The sequence below is a fragment of the Thalassophryne amazonica genome, chromosome 10 (genome assembly GCF_902500255.1).
Source record: "Thalassophryne amazonica chromosome 10, fThaAma1.1, whole genome shotgun sequence".
NCBI lineage: Eukaryota > Metazoa > Chordata > Actinopteri > Batrachoidiformes > Batrachoididae > Thalassophryne > Thalassophryne amazonica.
The window spans coordinates 34154157-34172765 of NC_047112.1; the positions used below are offsets into that span (position 1 = coordinate 34154157).

Here is an 18609-nt window from a genome sequence, read left to right on the forward strand (position 1 = left end):
CATCTGCGCCAGGGGCAAGGCAGATCATCGGAGGACGACGGGACTCCTCCAACCCCTGCCAGTGCCTCATCGCCCCTGGTCTCACATCGGCCTGGACTTCATCACGGGCCTCCCGCCGTCCCAGGGCAACACCGTGATTCTCACAATAGTGGACCGGTTCTCCAAGGCGGCCCACTTCGTGGCCCTCCCAAAGCTCCCGACGGCCCAGGAGACGGCAGACCTCCTGGTCCACCACGTCATGCGGCTGCATGGGATACCATCGGACATCGTTTCAGATCGTGGTCCCCAGTTCTCTTCACAGGTGTGGAAGAGTTTCTGCAAGGAGCTGGGGGCCACCGTGAGTCTCTCGTCCGGGTACCACCCCCAGACAAACGGCCAGGCAGAGCGGGCTAACCAGGAGCTGGAGCAGGCCCTTCGATGTGTCACCTCCGCGCATCCGGCGGCCTGGAGTCACCATCTGGCCTGGATCGAGTATGCCCACAACAGCCAAGTTTCATCTGCTACCGGCCTCTCCCCTTTTGAGGCATGTTTGGGGTACCAGCCCCCATTGTTCCCGCTGGTGGAGGGAGAGGTCGGTGTGCCCTCGGTCCAGGCCCACCTCAGGAGGTGCCGCCGGGTGTGGCGGGCCGCCCGCTCTGCCCTGTTAAAGGCCCGGACGAGGGCCAAGGCCCATGCGGACCGCCGGCGTTCCCCGGCCCCCACATACCAGCCCGGGCAGGAGGTGTGGCTCTCGACCAAGGACATCCCTTTGTGTGTCGATTCCCCAAAGCTGAAAGACAGATTCATTGGACCTTTCAAAATCCTCAAGATCATCAACCCGGCCGCAGTGAAGCTTCAACTCCCGGCTTCACTGCGGATTCACCCTGTCTTTCATGTTTCCCGTCTCAAACCACACCACACCTCGCCCCTCTGTACTCCGGGACCTACGCTGCCTCCTGCCCGGCTCATTGACGGGGACTCTGCCTGGACAGTCCGCAGGCTCCTGGACGTCCATCGTAAGGGCCGGGGTTTCCAATATCTGGTGGACTGGGAGGGGTATGGACCTGAAGAACGCTCCTGGGTGAAGAGGAGCTTCATCCTGGACCCGGCCCTCCTGGCCGAGTTCTACGCAAGACATCCGGACAAGCCTGGTCGGACGCCAGGAGGCGCCCGTTGAGGGGGGGGTCCTGTTGTGTGGGCCGCTGAAGAGGAGGTACTGCTGGCCCACCACCACCAGAGGGCGCCCTGCTTGGAGTGCGGGCTCCAAGCACGAGAGGGCGCCAGACCCAGAAGAAGTGACAGCTGTCACTCATCCTCTGCACCAGCTGTCACTCGTTCATCATCACCACCATAAAAGCCGGACTGCAACTCCTCCTCCCCGCCAAGAAATCGACTACCATTACCAAGGTAATTTCTCTGCTGAATTTAAACTGTGACTTACGTCTGATCTGTTTGCAGCCGTTGTCCTGTGGTGCCCTTTCAGCTGGGTTGGCGGTCAGTGAGAGAAGCAACGTCTTCGCCTCTCACTCCATCCAGATAAGTGGTTACAGGAGCTGCTAGTGTGTTCCTAGTTTGGAGGTGGAGGTGCTCCCTCCTCACTGTGTTTGGACTGAGAATTACTGAGTGTGCGGACTCACACTCACTCATCATATTTCTGCTTTCTGCCAGCAGTACCAGGGTCGACAGCCGAAGACAGAGGCCACCTGGGGACTCGGGACTTGGCGGCTCCGGTGTTCTTCAGACCGTTGGTGGTGGAAGCCGTGTGGGACGCGGCTTCTCTCTCGTCGGGGGTCTTCTATCTTTGAGCCTGCCCACCAGTCACCTGGTGTTAAATTGACTGTGCAAATTACTGTACGTTTCGTTGTGTATTATCACAACATTAAATTGTTACCTTTTTGGCTTATTCATTGTCCGTTCATTTGCGCCCCCTGTTGTGGGTCCGTGCTACGACACCTTCCCAACAGTCGCGCTGCAGAAACGGTTGATTATAGAGCCACTGCAGGGTCTCTAATCAACGTAGAGACATGATCATTTTCCCAACAAACGCCCTCAAAAACAACGGCTGCTCTGAAGGACCGATAAGGGAATCGTTAAGCAAAAAGGCTATTGATATCGGTGGATCAAATAATTTCTTAACGATACTCGAGAAGAACCGGTTCTTGATACCCAACCCTAGTTCAGGAGTGAGGGGACAATGGAGCATGAGCTTGGACGGAGAATCGATGCAGCAGGGGCGGTATTGCATTCACTCTACCGTACTGCTGTGAAGAAAAGGGAGCAGGGCTAAAAGACGAAGCTGTCGATCTACTGGTCAATCTTTGTTCCTACTCTCACCAACGGTTATGAGGGTTGGGTCATGACCAAAAGAACTACATTGTGAGTACAATTGGCCAAAATGGGCTTCCTTAGGAGTGTGGCTGGTGTCTCCCTTAGAGATAGGGTGAGAAGCTCAGTCATCCTTGGGGTGCTCGGAGTAGAGTCGCTGCTCCTTCTCGTTGGAAGGAGCCAGCTGAGGTGGTTCAGGAATCTGGTAAGGAAGGGCGCCTCCTTAGGGAGTTGTTCCAGGCACATCCATCTGGGAATAGACCCCGGGGAAGAAAAGGACTAAGTATTGAGATTATATCTCCACACTGGCCTGGGAACGCCTCGGTATCCCCCAGTCAGAGGTGGTCAATGTGGCCCGTGAAAGGGAAGTCTGGGATCCCCTGCTGGAGCCGTTGCCTCCACAACCCAATCCCAGATAAGCAGTTGAAGATGAGTGAGTAAGAAGCATTGATTCTTTCATTGACTTCTGTTTCATTGCAGATAGTATGAGCCCAAGATAGTTCATGTTTTGTGTGGTCATCTGTAACCTTTGTATTAACATAGCCAATTTCTGGGTCAAATGGTGGCAGTTTCCTCACTGAAACAAATATATTCCAGAATAAATATCTAAAACTGGCAGTTTGTTTTGAAATAGCCCACAGAATACCTCTGACCCAGTATGTGTCATTCAAATAGTTGTTTCCTTCTTATTTTTAGAAGCATTTGTGGCACTTTAACTGCAGATTATGAGAAGTGTTACATTCAGACCTGTGGGAGGAAAATAAAATCCAAAATGGCAGGTCATTGTTGAACAATCAAATCAAATCGATTTTATTTATATAGTGCCAAATCACAACAAACAGTTGCCCCAAGGCGCTTTATATTGTAAGGCAAGGCCATACAATAATTACGGAAAAACCCCAACGGTCAAAACGACCCCCTGTGGGCAAGCACTTGGTGACATTAGGAAGGAAAAACTCCCTTTTAACAGGAAGAAACCTCCAGCAGAACCAGGCTCAGGGAGGGGCAGTCTTCTGCTGGGACTGGTTGGGGCTGAGGGAGAGAACCAGGAAAAAGACATGCTGTGGAGGGGAGCAGAGATCAATCACTAATGATTAAATGCAGAGTGGTGCATACAGAGCAAAAAGAGAAAGAAACACTCAGTGCATCATGGGAACCCCCCAGCAGTCTAAGTCTATAGCAGCATAACTAAGGGATGGTTCAGGGTCACCTGATCCAGCCCTAACTACAAGCTTTAGCAAAAAGGAAAGTTTTAAGCCTAATCTTAAAAGTAGAGAGGGTGTCTGTCTCCCTGATCTGAATTGGGAGCTGGTTCCACAGGAGAGGAGCTTGAAAGCTGAAGGCTCTGCCTCCCATTCTACTCTTACAAACCCTAGGAACTACAAGTAAGCCTGCAGTCTGAGAGCGAAGCGCTCTATTGGGGTGATATGGTACTATGAGGTCCCTAAGATAAGATGGGACCTGATTATTCAAAAGCTTATAAGTAAGAAGAAGAATTTTAAATTCTATTCTAGAATTAACAGGAAGCCAATGAAGAGAGGCCAATATGGGTGAGATATGCTCTCTCCTTCTAGTCCCTGTCAGTACTCTAGCTGCAGCATTTTGAATTAACTGAAGGCTTTTCAGGGAACTTTTAGGACAACCTGATAATAATGAATTACAATAGTCCAGCCTAGAGGAAATACGAGGGCTGTCCATAAAGTATAGGTCCTTTTTATTTTTTTCAAAAACTATATGGATTTCATTCATATGTTTTTACGTCAGACATGCATGAACCCTCGTGCGCATGCGTGAGTTTTTCCACGCCTGTCGGTGACGTCATTCGCCTGTGAGCACTCCTTGTGGGAGGAGCCGTCCAGCCCCTCGTCGGAATTCCTTTGTCTGAGAAGTTGCTGAGAGACTGGCACTTTGTTTGATCAAATTTTTTTCTAAACCTGTGAGACACATCGAAGTGGACATGGTTCGAAAAATTAAGCTGGTTTTCAGTGAAAATTTTAACGGCTGATTAAGCTGGTTTTCAGTGAAAATTTTAACGGCTGATGAGAGATTTTGAGGTGACACTGTCGCTTTAAGGACTTCCCACAGTGCGAGACGTCGCGCTGCGCTCTCAGGTGGCGTCAGCCTGTTTCAAGCTGAAAACCTCCACATTTCAGGCTCTATTGATCCAGGACGTCGTGAGAGAACAGAGAAGTTTCAGAAGAAGTCGGTTTCAGCATTTTATCCGGATATTCCACTGTTAAAGGAGATTTTTTTAATGAAAGACGTGCGGACGGGTCCGCGCGTCGGGACGCAGCCGGCGCGGAGCGGCGGCACAGGAAAAACACCTCCGTGTTGATAACCTTTTGTAAAATCCAGGCGGCTTTTGATGGCTTTCAGTGGAGTGAGTATATGAGAAATTGTTTAACAGCTGGACATGTTCCAACTTGTCCTTAAGGCTTCCAACAGAGGTGTTTTTCCTGTGGCGGAGCGCCGCGGCGGCTGCGAGCCGACGCGCGGACCCGTCCGCACGTCTTTCATTAAAAAAATCTCCTTTAACAGTGGAATATCCGGATAAAATGCTGAAACCGACTTCTTCTGAAACTTCTCTGTTCTCTCACGACGTCCTGGATCAATAGAGCCTGAAATGTGGAGGTTTTCAGCTTGAAACAGGCTGATGACGCCGCCTGTGAGCGCTGTGCGACGTCTTGCACTGTGGGAAGTCCTTAAAGCGACAGTGTCACCTCAAAATCTCTCATCAGCCGTTAAAATTTTCCCTGAAAACCAGCTTAATTTTTCGAACCATGTACACTTCGATGTGTCTCACAGGTTTAGAAAAAATTTTGATCAAACAAAGCGCCAGTCTCTCAGCAACTTCTCAGACAAAGGAATTCTGACGAGGGGCTGGATGACTCCTCCCACAAGGAGTGCTCACAGGCGAATGACGTCACCGACAGGCGTGGAAAAACTCACGCATGCGCACGAGGGTTCAAGCATGTCTGACGTAAAAACATATGAATGAAATCCATATAGTTTTTGAAAAAAATAAAAAGGTACCTATACTTTATGGACAGACCTCGTAAATGCATGAATTAGTTTTTCAGCATCACTCTGAGACAAGACCTTTCTAATTTTAGAGATATTGCGCAAATGCAAAAAAGCAGTCCTACATATTTGTTTAATATGCGCATTGAATGACATATCCTGATCAAAAATGGCTCCAAGATTTCTCTCAGTATTACTAGAGGTCAGGGTAATGCCATCCAGAGTAAGGATCTGGTTAGACACCATGTTTCTAAGATTTGTGGGACCAAGTACAATAACTTCAGTTTTATCTGAGTTTAAAAGCAGGAAACTAGAGGTCATCCATGTCTTTATGTCTGTAAGACAATCCTGCAGTTTAGCTAATTGGTGTGTGTCCTCTGGCTTCATGGATAGATAAAGCTGGGTATCATCTGCGTAACAATGAAAATTTAAGCAATGCCGTCTAATAATACTGCCTAAGGGAAACATGTATAAAGTGAATAAAATTGGTCCTAGCACAGAACCTTGTGGAACTCCATAATTAACCTTAGTCTGTGAAGAAGATTCCCCATTTACATGAACAAACAATAACAATACAAATATTTACCCACAAATATTTTTTGCCGATACAAATTTTACATTTACAGAATGTGATATTTTACTCCAGAGTGACCTGAAAAATAGTGGGCTTTGCTGACGGCCAATAAGAAAATTCTGTGGAAGGAATGCATATGCAATGCACTTTCCTACTTCGGAAATAATGTTGAAGTAATTCTTTAACACCGGTTAGGCACAGGTGTCATATGTAATGTTGCTCTGCTCCAAGTCATTACAAGTTGATTATCGATGAAGGCATCATTCCTGTTGTGAGCAGAAGAATGACCCCTCATCAGCAATCCAGTTTTGTGGACTTAGTGCAAAGCAGTGGTGCCAAACAGGAGGAAGGCTAAGGTAAGTCGCTGCCTCTATAATCTGTCATTCTAAAAGAGTTCTTTACATGAACGTTAGTGAATGTTAGCATTCTAATATCAGAACAGTTGTTGTGTTTGGTGATGAGTTCAACACCAAAACATCTAAAAATACGGCCTAGGTTGAAAAAGTTCTCCTTTCAGACAGTCTGTTCATTTTACTGCCAACATTCAAACACATCTATATCACTTTGCAGAGTAGGTATCTTAGATTAGATAGACCTTTACTGATCCCTTGGGAAGACTCCCTCAGGGAAATTGAGGTTCCAGAAGCATTGTATAGCAGAACACAGGGTAAGAAGCACACAAGAGTATCAAAAGTGAAAGTAAAAAAAACAAAAAAACAAAAAAAAAAAACAGATTGCAAATATAAATACCAGACATACTGATCAATACTGGTTTACTGGCTACTACTGTTCCTCTCATTCCTGACCTTGGTCTTCCTGTTACTCCTCTTATCCCCCGAGTGAGGAGTTGTACAGTCTGATGGCCTGAGGGACAAAGGAGTTTTTCAGTCTGTTGGACTGCACTTGGGAAGGAGTAGTCTGTGACTGAAGAGGCTAATCTGGTTGCTGATGGTTGCTTCATGGATAAGGAGCTGGCCTGCCAATATGTAGACCTCGGTTCAAATCCCACTCATGCTACCTGTCTTATCCATGAATGGTACACTTAAACACCATGCTCTCAGTCCACCCAGTTGTAAACGGATACCAACTAAGGCCGGTAACCTGTGCCGGACTGACATCCCATCCAGGGGGAGTCATGGAGTCTTGTCTGCTTCACACTAGGAAATCTGGAGATAAGCACCAACAGGCTTCAGGACCTACACAGGATTTACTTCTATATCACTTTGAACATTGAAGTGAATCATACAATTAAAAAAAATAATTGTGATAACCCTCAAAAGAATGTTCTCTTAACATTAAATAGCAGCCTTAATAGAAATTCGACACTCAAAAACAAAAAGTATTTACCAATGTTCCAAATGATGTACCAAAAACTCACCACACACAAACAAGTCTGAATCTGCCCCGTTGTGTCAGTGTTTATGTTCCGTCGCTGAGTTCTGGCTTGAATCTTCAAACTAATCACATTCCACTGTCAGAAGAGCTCAGGTACAAGGCTGGTACAAAAAAAAAAAAAAAAAAAAAGAGGAAGCAAAAACAGTGAACAAGAATATACCAATGAGAATAAGATGGGGCTTCAACACTGCTGGCTGCTGCTGCTCCTGCTCGGCTGTCATGAATGGACCACAGGTAGTGTTTCTGCACCCTCAGTATGTTTGTGTGGCTGTGTGTGTGTGTGTGTGACTCAGGTGCATGTGCCATTTTATCTGATGTGTGTTTCTGACCGTGCGAGTCAGCTGTTGCATGTGTGTTTACGGACATACAGGTTTGGTTGATATGTCCCAACCTGTCCTTTCTGGAATGCTGTTGCCCTCACACAGACAATATTAGGGTGACTTTACTGTGACATCGAGCCATTTGTTAAAGGGGACATACTGTGCAAAATGAGATTAAAACAGTCTATTACAGTTATGGTAGGAACTTCATGTTGAATGTCAGTCTCACAGTTCTGTGTATGTACAAACTATTCAGCTCTAAGGAGAATTGAGGCCTGAAACAGCTCATTTTTTGGAATGCATGTGATATGTCGTGCTTTGCAGGGGCAGATCCAAATGGCTGGGGAGCACCCCCCCCCCCCCCGCCCTCTGGTGTTTGCATGGGTTCCTCCTGGTATTTCTATAGGTTATAGGTGAATTGGACACTCTGACATTGATCTTATGTGTGAATTAATTTTTCTGTCTATATATTGACACTGCGATGGGCTATCCAGACAGAACCCCGGCTGTCAACCAGTGACCCCTGGGATAGGCCCCAACCTGAAAAATCAGAGGTCAAAGTCAATGAAAACATGGTCATAAAACACTTTTTTGTATTCGTCAACAACCACGAACCTTGGAGTAATTTAGTCAAATGTCAAGCTCACAGAAAACATGGTCCAGTATCAGTTTTATCCCAAAAATGGAGTAAATGTTAGGTTTTCAGGTACAGGGTGAACCCAGGAATGCAGGTAGTAACCACACCAGATTTTATTGGAGAACAGAGATGATTTATGAACCAAAAAGCAGTTCAGTCCAAGAAACAGAGAAAGAGTCCAAATGCCAAACAAGGGTTAGTGTAGATGTCAAAACAGACTAAGGCAGAGGGAGGCAGCAACAACCGGGGAATGGACAAAAGGTAATTAAACTCAGGCTTACAAACATCTACAAAGGGAAGGTGTCAACGCTCACAATTGTACATATAGCTATGAACAAGAGGTGACAAGGATAATGAATACACACACGTCATGAAAGGAAGGAGATAAAGAATAATCTGGCAAACAGAAGAGGAAACAGTGCAGTCAAACACTGAAACACAAATGAACAGAGGGACTCCAGGTGTGGAGTGCACAGGAATAGGGGAGGCCAGAAAACGACATTCTTACACACACACACACACACACACACACACACACACACACACACACACACACACACACACACACACACACACACACACACACACACACACACACACACACACAAAATCTGACAAACACAAAGTGACACAAACCTCAAAAGATCCCCGGAGGGTGAGTGTCAACTAAAACATACCATAATCATGATTAAATTGAAGGGATAACCAAGTAAGAAAATACAGTGACTAACATGGAACCTAAAGATGTAAATGAGCGCAAACAGGGAAAAACATGACTGAGACATGAACACAGGACTAAAACACACTGAATTAACCGAAGGGATACCGACAGATAGGACAGACCACAAACAAGGACCACAGAAACAGACGGGGGACAGATCACAGCAGTAAAATTCTACTCACAACACCCCATAAAACATTTTTGAAATTATGAAAAGTACTTATAAATAAAAGAAACTAAAAAAATGACATTAAGATAATTGTTTAATAAATATAAGTAAGTTAATAAGTAGTAATAGTAGTACACAGTAAATTTTACAGAGTAAAATATACTCTGCCAGGATAACATTTGGTTCCAGTCCAAACAGAGTTAAATACACTCTATTAGAGTGAAATCAGCTCTACCATCCTGTCAAATCCTCAAACTCCCAGGCCTCTGGTAGAGGACCCAAACTTAATAGGAAAATAAAAAGGAAGGTTTTCAGAGCACTAAAAGGAAGAAAATACGAGGTTTATTAGAAAACTAACCGGCAGGTTTATAAAAAAAACAACAACAAAAAAACTATATGGATTTGAATCACGTGCGATTACACCAGACATGCTTGAACCGTCGTGCGCATGCGTGAGTTTTTTCATGCGTGTCGGTGACGTCATCTGCCTGTGGGCAGGCTTTGACTGAGCACTGGTCCCGCCCTCTCGGCTGAAATCCTTTGTCTGAGACGCTGCTGGAGACGGCGCGCGTTGCTTTATCAAAATTTTTTCAGGACCTGTGAGGGATATCCGAGTGGACACTATTCGAGAAATTCTGCTGGTTTTCGGTGAAAAGTTTAACGGCTGATGAGAGGTTGTGGAGTTTCTTTCGCTTTAAGGACAGCCCACAAAGTGGATCGGCGAGGTCGGAGGTGGCGTCCGTCTGGCCTGTTTCGAGCTGAAAACTTCCTAATTTAAGGCTTTGTTCACCCAGGTCGTCGTCAGAGAACAGAGACGTTTCAGAAGAAGTCGGCATGAGGAGTTTATGCGGACATTCCACTGTTAAAGGAGATTTTGTAATGAAAGAACGTGCGGGCAAATTCACCGAGTCGGTTCCGTGACGACGACGCAAATCCGTCTGCGCCGCGACAGGAAAAACACCTCCGTGTTGAAAACCATTTGTAAAATTCAGGCGGCTTTTGATGGCTTTCAACAAGTGAGTAACTGAGAAATTGTTTAACAGCTTGGGCATGTTCCAACTTGTCCGTTAAGTTTTCCAACGGAGGTGTTTTTCCTGTCGCGACCCCCCGCGGTCGGGTCCGGCCCGACATGCGAATCTGCCCGCACGTTCTTTCATTACAAAATCTCCTTTACCAGTGGAATGTCCGCATAAACTCCTCATGCCAACCTCTTCTGAAACCTCTCTGTTCTGACGACGACCTGGGTGAACAGAGCCTGAAATGTGGAAGTTTTCAGCTTGAAACAGCGAGACGACGCCGCCTCGGAGCGCAGATCGCCGTCAGGCACCGTGGGCCATCCTTAAAGCGACACTACCAGACCAAAATCTCTCATCAGCCGTTAAAATTTTTACCGAAAACCAGCTGAATTTATTGAATGGTGTCCACTCAGTTGTGCCTTACAGTTTTTGAAAAAATTTTGATTAAACAAAGCAGCAGTCTGAGCCATTCCTAAACAATGAAAAAAATCGATGAGAGGGTGGGCGACACCTCACTCAAAGACTGCCCACAGGCGAATGACGTAACCGACAGGCATGAAAAAACTCTCGCATGCCCACAAGGGTTCAAGCATGTCTGATGTAATCACACGTGATTCAAATCCATATGGTTTATGAAAAAAAAAAATAAGGTCAGATACTTTTCTAATAGACCTCGTATCATCTGAAGAAAAGGAAGAACAACTGGCAAAGCAAAGGGCAAGAATGAAAAAGTCATTCAAAAACTGGTGAATAAAAAGAAAAGCTGCAGGATAAAAGAGAAAGGGCATCCATGCTGAGGAAAGAAAGGGTTAATCCAAAAAGTACCACATGAAAAGTTGCTGACATCATTCATGTAACCAACAATATTGTATACAAAGAGGCTTTAAAGAGGCCTGCAAATTTCTCTGCCATGGGACAATAAAAGATTATCTTATCTTTAATGTGATAATATTGGTTCTTTTTGCCTTTTTAATAGTTATGATCAGGAGCATTTACTGTCCTGTACTGACAGGAAGTCAACATGCTGTTTGTTAAAATAAAACTGTTGTGTGGGCCGCTGAAGAGGAGGTACTGCTGGCCCACCACCACCAGAGGGCGCCCTGCCTGGAGTGCGGGCTCCAGGCACCAGAGGGCGCTGCCGCCTAATGGGAGTAGCCTGGGTGACAGCTGTCACCCATCACCAGACTCAGCTGTTCCACTCAGCACAGAGGTATATCAGGAGGACGGCGTCTCCACCTCAGTGCCGAGATATCGCCTTACGTTAAAGGTAACGTTCTCTGCATTAATATTCTGATTAACTGGCTAAAAGATTTGTTAAACCTTTGCAGGACAGCTGATTATTGTGAGCTAAATTGCTTGGAGAAGTACTCACCTTTCTGCAGTATTGACGTGAGGTGGAGTCAGCTTCTTCCCTCTCTGTGTACTGGGTGCAGCCGCATCCACACCTGTGTGTTTGTTCTCTTGCCAGCAGTACCGGATCCGACGAGCGGAGGCAGTGGCCACCTGGGAATTCGGGACTTGGCGGTTCCAGTATTTCCAGGGTTCGGTGGCAGGGGAAATCTGGGTGGTTCCGGCTCGACTTGGACGGACGTCTCCTACCTTCGAGCCTGCCCACACGACACCAGTGGAATTCGGTGTAAACCCAAATTGTCAATTGTTGTATTGGTTGTGCATTTTCACAACAGTAAAACTTGTTATTTACTTTCTCCATTGTCCGTTCATTGCGCCCCCTGTTGTGGGTCCGTGTTCCAACACTTTCACAACAGGATATCTCGGCCAGCGTCATGGACCCCGAGGGGCGTCAACCGGCTGTTGAACGGCTAATGGAAGACCAAGGCGCGGCGGAGGCTTCGGGAGGGGTAATCGGTGAGTTGCAGCGGATTCTCACCGCTTTCACCTCTCGGATCGACTTAATGACCGAGCAGCACATTCTCCTGAACCGCAGGGTGGAGGCTCTCGCCGCACAAGTGGAGGCGCGCCCTTCGGGCGCCGCTGCGGCTCTCCCTCCCGAGGACCCTGCGCGCGAAAGTGACGTTCCACTGGTCGTTCAACGGTCCCTTCCTCCGTCCCCAGAAGCATACATAAGCCCTCCAGAGCCGTACGGAGGCTGTGTGGAGACGTGCGCGGACTTTCTGATGCAGTGTTCGCTCGTCTTCGCACAGCGTCCCGTGATGTACGCGACTGATGCTAGCAAAGTAGCTTATGTGATAAATCTGCTTCGCGGGGAGGCACGCGCTTGGGCTACAGCGCTCTGGGAGCAGAACTCACGGCTCCTTCACACATACGATGGGTTTGTACGAGAGCTCAGAACGGTGTTCGATCATCCCAATAGAGGAGAGTCCGCTTCAACCGCACTACTGTCAATAAGACAGGGGCGTCGGAGCGCAGCTGCCTATGCAGTCGCCTTCCGCATCGCGGCGGCGAGATCCGGCTGGAATAGCACTGCCCTCCGCGCTGCCTTTGTAAACGGACTGTCACTGGTCCTAAAAGAGCACCTGGTGGCTAAGGACGAACCGCGGGATTTAGATGGGCTCATCGATCTAGTTATACGACTCGACAACCGGTTAGAAGAACGCCGTCGGGAACGAGGCGAAGGGCGTGGCCAGGCACGCGTCGTCCCTCTCCCTTCCGGGTCCGATCGAGCTCCGCCCTCCCCACGCTCCTCTGTTCCTGCGCTCCGTGCGCCTATGGCTCCCCCTGCTGACGAAGCTATGGACACAAGCAGGGCAACATTTAGGGCACCTGGAGCACAAAGGAGGCGGGCCCACGGAGCCTGTTATGTTTGTGGCTCGAGTGAGCATCTCGCAAACGACTGCCCCGAGCGGTTAAACTCCAACGCCCGCCCCTAGAGACTGGGCCAGGGGTGGGCCAAAATATTCACGTGGGACACACCCACATTGCTACACGACTCCCAGTCACGATCCTGTTTGAGGATTCGACCCTGAAGGCCCCAGCACTGGTGGACACGGGCTCTGAGGGGAATCTGCTTGACAGTAGATGGGCCAGGGAGATAGGGCTCCCTCTGGTGGCTCTTACCTCGCCTGTGCAGGTTCGGGCGCTAGATGGCTCCCTACTCCCACCAATCACACATAAGACACCTCCAGTAACTCTGGTGGTGTCAGGTAACCACCGGGAGGTGATCGAGTTCTTTGTGACTCAGGCCACCTCCCGTGTGGTTTTGGGGTTTCCATGGATGCTAAAGCACAATCCCCGGATCGATTGGCCGTCCGGGGTAGTGGTTCAGTGGAGCAAAACCTGCCATCGGGAGTGTCTAGGTTCCTCGGTTCCTCCCGGCTCCCAAGCTAAGGAGGAGGTCCGAGTCCCGCCCAATCTGAAGGCGGTGCCGGCGGAGTACCATGACCTCGCTGACGTGTTCAGCAAGGATCTGGCTCTCACGCTTCCTCCCCACCGCCCATATGATTGTGCCATTGATTTGGTTCCAGGCAGTGAGTTTCCGTCCAGTAGGCTGTACAACCTCTCACGGCCGGAGCGTGAATCAATGGAGACCTACATCCGGGACTCATTAGCTGCCGGGTTGATCCGGAATTCCACCTCTCCGATGGGTGCTGGTTTCTTTTTTGTGGGTAAAAAGGATGGCGGGCTTCGTCCATGCATTGATTATAGGGGGTTGAACGAAATCACGGTTCGCAATCGATACCCGTTGCCCCTGTTGGATTCGGTGTTCACCCCCTTGCATGGAGCCAATATCTTCACCAAACTTGATCTTAGGAATGCGTATCATGAGGTTCGGATCCGGAAGGGAGACGAATGGAAGACGGCATTTAACACCCCGTTGGGCCATTTTGAGTACCTGGTCATGCCGTTCGGTCTCACTAATGCTCCCGCGACCTTCCAAGCGTTGGTAAACGATGTCCTGCGGGACTTCCTGCACCGGTTCGTCTTCGTGTATCTGGATGATATACTCATCTTTTCCCCGGATCCTGAGACTCATGTCCGGCATGTCCGTCAGGTTCTGCAGCGGTTGTTGGAGAACCGTCTGTTTGTGAAGGGCGAGAAGTGTGAATTCCACCGCACTTCTTTGTCCTTCTTGGGGTTTATCATCTCCTCTAACTCCGTCGCCCCTGATCCGGCCAAGGTTGCGGCGGTGAGAGATTGGCCCCAACCCACAAGCCGTAGGAAGCTGCAACAGTTCCTCGGTTTTGCTAATTTCTATAGGAGGTTCATTAAGGGCTATAGTCAGGTAGTTAGCCCCTGACAGCCCTGACCTCACCAAAAGTTCCCTTCACCTGGTCGGATCGGTGCGAAGCCGCGTTCAAGGAGTTGAAACGACGCTTCTTGTCTGCACCAGTTCTGGTGCAGCCCGATCCTAGCCGCCAGTTAGTGGTTGAAGTGGATGCCTCGGGCTCACGGATAGGAGCGGTGCTCTCCCAGAGCGGGAAGACCGATAAGGTCCTTCACCCGTGTGCCTATTTTTCTCGCAGGTTGACCCCCGCTGAACGGAACTATGACGTCGGCAATCGGGAACTCCTTGCTGTGAAAGAGGCCCTCGAAGAGTGGAGACATCTGTTGGAGGGAACAGCCGTGCCATTCACGGTTTTCACTGACCATCGGAACCTGGAGTACATCAGGACCGCCAAGCGACTGAACCCCAGGCAAGCCCGCTGGTCACTGTTCTTTGGCCGTTTTGACTTCCGGATTACCTACCGTCCCGGGACCAAGAATCAGAGGTCGGATGCATTGTCCCGGGTGCACGAAGACGAAGTCAAAACGGAACCGTCGGATCCCCCGGATCCCATCATCCCGGAGTCCGCTATCGTGGCCGCCCTCACCTGGGACGTGGAGAAGACCGTCCGGGAGGCCCTGACCCGTGTCCCGGACCCCGGAAACGGACCAAAGGACAAACTATACGTCCCACCAGAGGCTAGGGCTGCAGTCCTGGACTTCTGTCACGGTTCTAAGCTCTCCTGTCACCCAGGGGTGCGAAGGACCGTGACAGTCGTCCGGCAACGCTTCTGGTGGGCATCCCTGGAGGCCGACGTCCGGGACTACGTCCAGGCCTGTACCACCTGCGCCAGGGCAAGGCCGATCACAGAAAGACCTCAGGGCAGCTACAGCCACTGCCCGTGCCTCATCGCCCCTGGTCCCACATCGGTCTGGACTTCGTCACGGGTCTCCCGCCGTCCCAGGGAAACACCGTCGTCTTCACGATAGTGGACCGTTTCTCCAAGGCGGCCCACTTCGTGGCCCTCCCGAAGCTCCCAACGGCCCAGGAGACAGCGGACCTCCTGGTCCACCACGTCGTCCGTCTGCATGGCATACCATCAGACATCGTCTCCGATCGCGGTCCCCAGTTCACCTCACATGTCTGGAGGAGCTTCTGCCGGGAACTGGGGGCCACGGTCAGCCTCTCGTCTGGGTACCACCCCCAGACCAACGGGCAGGCAGAGCGGGCGAATCAGGAGCTGGAGCAGACACTTCGCTGTGTGACAGCCGCGCACCCGACGGCCTGGAGTACCCACCTGGCCTGGATCGAGTACGCCCACAACAGCCAAGTGTCATCAGCCACCGGCCTCTCCCCGTTTGAGGTGTGCTTGGGGTATCAGCCCCCCTTGTTTCCGGTGGTTGAGGGAGAGGTCGGTGTGCCCTCGGTCCAGGCCCACCTACGGAAGTGCCGTCGGGTGTGGCGGGCCGCCCGCTCTGCCTTGTTGCAGGCCCGGACGAGGGCGAAGAAACATGCAGACCGGCGGCGAGCCCCGGCCCCCAAGTATCGTCCTGGGCAGGAGGTCTGGTTGTCCACCAAGGACATTCCTCTACAGGTTGACTCACCAAAACTACAAGAACGGTACATCGGACCTTATAAGATCCTCAAGGTCATCAACCCCGCCGCAGTGAGGCTCCAGCTTCCGGCCTCACTGCGGATCCATCCAGTTTTTCATGTTTCCCGGATCAAGCCTCTTCACACCTCACCCCTCTGCACCCCGGGTCCGGCGCCGCCTCCTGCCCGGATCATCGACGGAGCACCGGCTTGGACAGTCCGCCGGCTCCTTGATGTCCGTCGGATGGGCCGGGGTTTTCAGTATCTGGTGGACTGGGAGGGGTACGGACCTGAGGAGCGCTCCTGGGTGAAGAAGGGCTTCATCCTGGACCCGGCCCTCCTGGCCGACTTCTACCGTCGCCATCCGGACAAGCCCGGTCGTGCGCCAGGAGGCGCCCGTTGAGGGGGGGGTCCTGTTGTGTGGGCCGCTGAAGAGGAGGTACTGCTGGCCCACCACCACCAGAGGGCGCCCTGCCTGGAGTGCGGGCTCCAGGCACCAGAGGGCGCTGCCGCCTAATGGGAGTAGCCTGGGTGACAGCTGTCACCCATCACCAGACTCAGCTGTTCCACTCAGCACAGAGGTATATCAGGAGGACGGCGTCTCCACCTCAGTGCCGAGATATCGCCTTACGTTAAAGGTAACGTTCTCTGCATTAATATTCTGATTAACTGGCTAAAAGATTTGTTAAACCTTTGCAGGACAGCTGATTATTGTGAGCTAAATTGCTTGGAGAAGTACTCACCTTTCTGCAGTATTGACGTGAGGTGGAGTCAGCTTCTTCCCTCTCTGTGTACTGGGTGCAGCCGCATCCACACCTGTGTGTTTGTTCTCTTGCCAGCAGTACCGGATCCGACGAGCGGAGGCAGTGGCCACCTGGGAATTCGGGACTTGGCGGTTCCAGTATTTCCAGGGTTCGGTGGCAGGGGAAATCTGGGTGGTTCCGGCTCGACTTGGACGGACGTCTCCTACCTTCGAGCCTGCCCACACGACACCAGTGGAATTCGGTGTAAACCCAAATTGTCAATTGTTGTATTGGTTGTGCATTTTCACAACAGTAAAACTTGTTATTTACTTTCTCCATTGTCCGTTCATTGCGCCCCCTGTTGTGGGTCCGTGTTCCAACACTTTCACAACAAAAACACCGTTACAGATGTGTACATTTACATGATGATGTGTAAACTGTGCAGGGTGTGCCTGGTACTTTCATCAACCCTCTGATTACTTTCATTGGTGAAGCAATGAAAATAACAGATTGTGCAACAAATACTGAATATTCACTGCAGTCAGGTTATTAGGTTATTATGGCAATGGGAGTTATATTTATACCAGATCAGCAATCATTTCCCATTTGCTATTTTAATCACAGTGGTCATATTCTACTTTCTGCATAGGAAATTAGAGTATGTTATAATTTGCAGAAGTGACAGTAATATTTAGAGTAAATGTGCAGCAGGAAGACGGAACAAGGAAGCAGGACTTTGTCACATGGATTATTAATAACTTAAGTTCCTAATTAATCAAAAAGAGGGCAGATGTTATCTGCCAGTTTGTATGTTTGTGGATGATATAAGAGAGAAAGTTATGATTAAATATTGTAGTGAGGTGATAATTGGTTCACTAAAGATCTGAGCAAACTTTCCCCTTTCATCACATTCTTTCACATTTTTAACACTACGCTGGATTTTTACCTTTTCAGCCATTATCTGTAGTGTTCATGCTTTATGACATCACATTTATCTGAACAACAAGCAAAAAAAAAACCCAATGTCATTTATGAGGGTCAAAGAGCAGTGATCAGGATCAAAGATCACAATCTAAGATCAGTGATGAAAGATGAGTCAACAGTATTAAAGGTCAGCCATCACGATCAAAGTCAGTGATCAGGATCACAGGACATGGAACAATTTTTGTTATTTTAAAAATAAGGAATTTGAGAGCGGGAATAGTCGTTTTTCCTGTGACGTGAAACTTTGTGAACTGGTAAATTTCCAATCCAAGCCACTTTATTTCTATAGCACATTTTACAAACAGAATGTTACCAAAGTGCTGCACAAAATTTGAGTAAAACAGTGCTCCTACCATAAAAATAGTATAAATACATTAAAACCATAAATAAATGACTATATCATTAGAAAAGTACAAAATCAACCATAAATAGAATCCAGAAAAATATCATAAAAGTACAAGTTAAAACACTAAAAGACAACAGAGGACCATGCAACTCACACAGAGCTAAAAGCCAAAGAATAAAAGTGGGCCTTGAGGCGAGATTTAAAACACTCCACTGTGGGAGCAGTTCGGACGTGGAGGAACAGAGTGTTCCAAAGTCTAGGACCTGCCACAGAAGAGGCTCTGTCCCCCCTGGTTTTAAGCCTATTGGCACCACGAGCTGGAACTGGCCCTCAGATCAGAAATTTGACATTTTTGTTGCAATGGTCATTAACAAAAGCGATTTTTTTTTCTATGATGAACATTAAAGTATGTCTGCCTTGTTCCTTTACTAAATAAAAATAAGTCTTGTGGAAATTGCCTTGCAAAGAACATGAAGGATTTCTGTTTTAGGTATTACAATACTTATTCAACTTTTCGCCTCTAAAATTACATTTGCTTGCTTCAGTGACTATTACTTATTCTTTCCTCATCTTACAGAAACACTATGAAACAAAATAATAGTG

The 18609-nt window shown here is 48.8% G+C and overlaps 1 protein-coding gene across 2 annotated transcripts in view; it reads left to right on the top strand.

Moving 5' to 3' along the window:
* The first annotated feature begins 7319 nt into the window (after positions 1–7319).
* The window catches only part of si:ch1073-396h14.1 (disintegrin and metalloproteinase domain-containing protein 10), a 121356-nt gene continuing 110066 nt past the window's right edge, over positions 7320–18609 (top strand). Inside the window, exon 1 of one of the 2 annotated variants that reach the window (XM_034179746.1) lies at positions 7320–7528. In XM_034179746.1, the coding sequence (XP_034035637.1) occupies positions 7468–7528 (61 nt within the window). In that variant the 5' untranslated portion in view covers positions 7320–7467. The remainder of the gene's footprint in view (positions 7529–18609) is intronic. The other variant, XM_034179745.1, reaches the window with a different exon arrangement.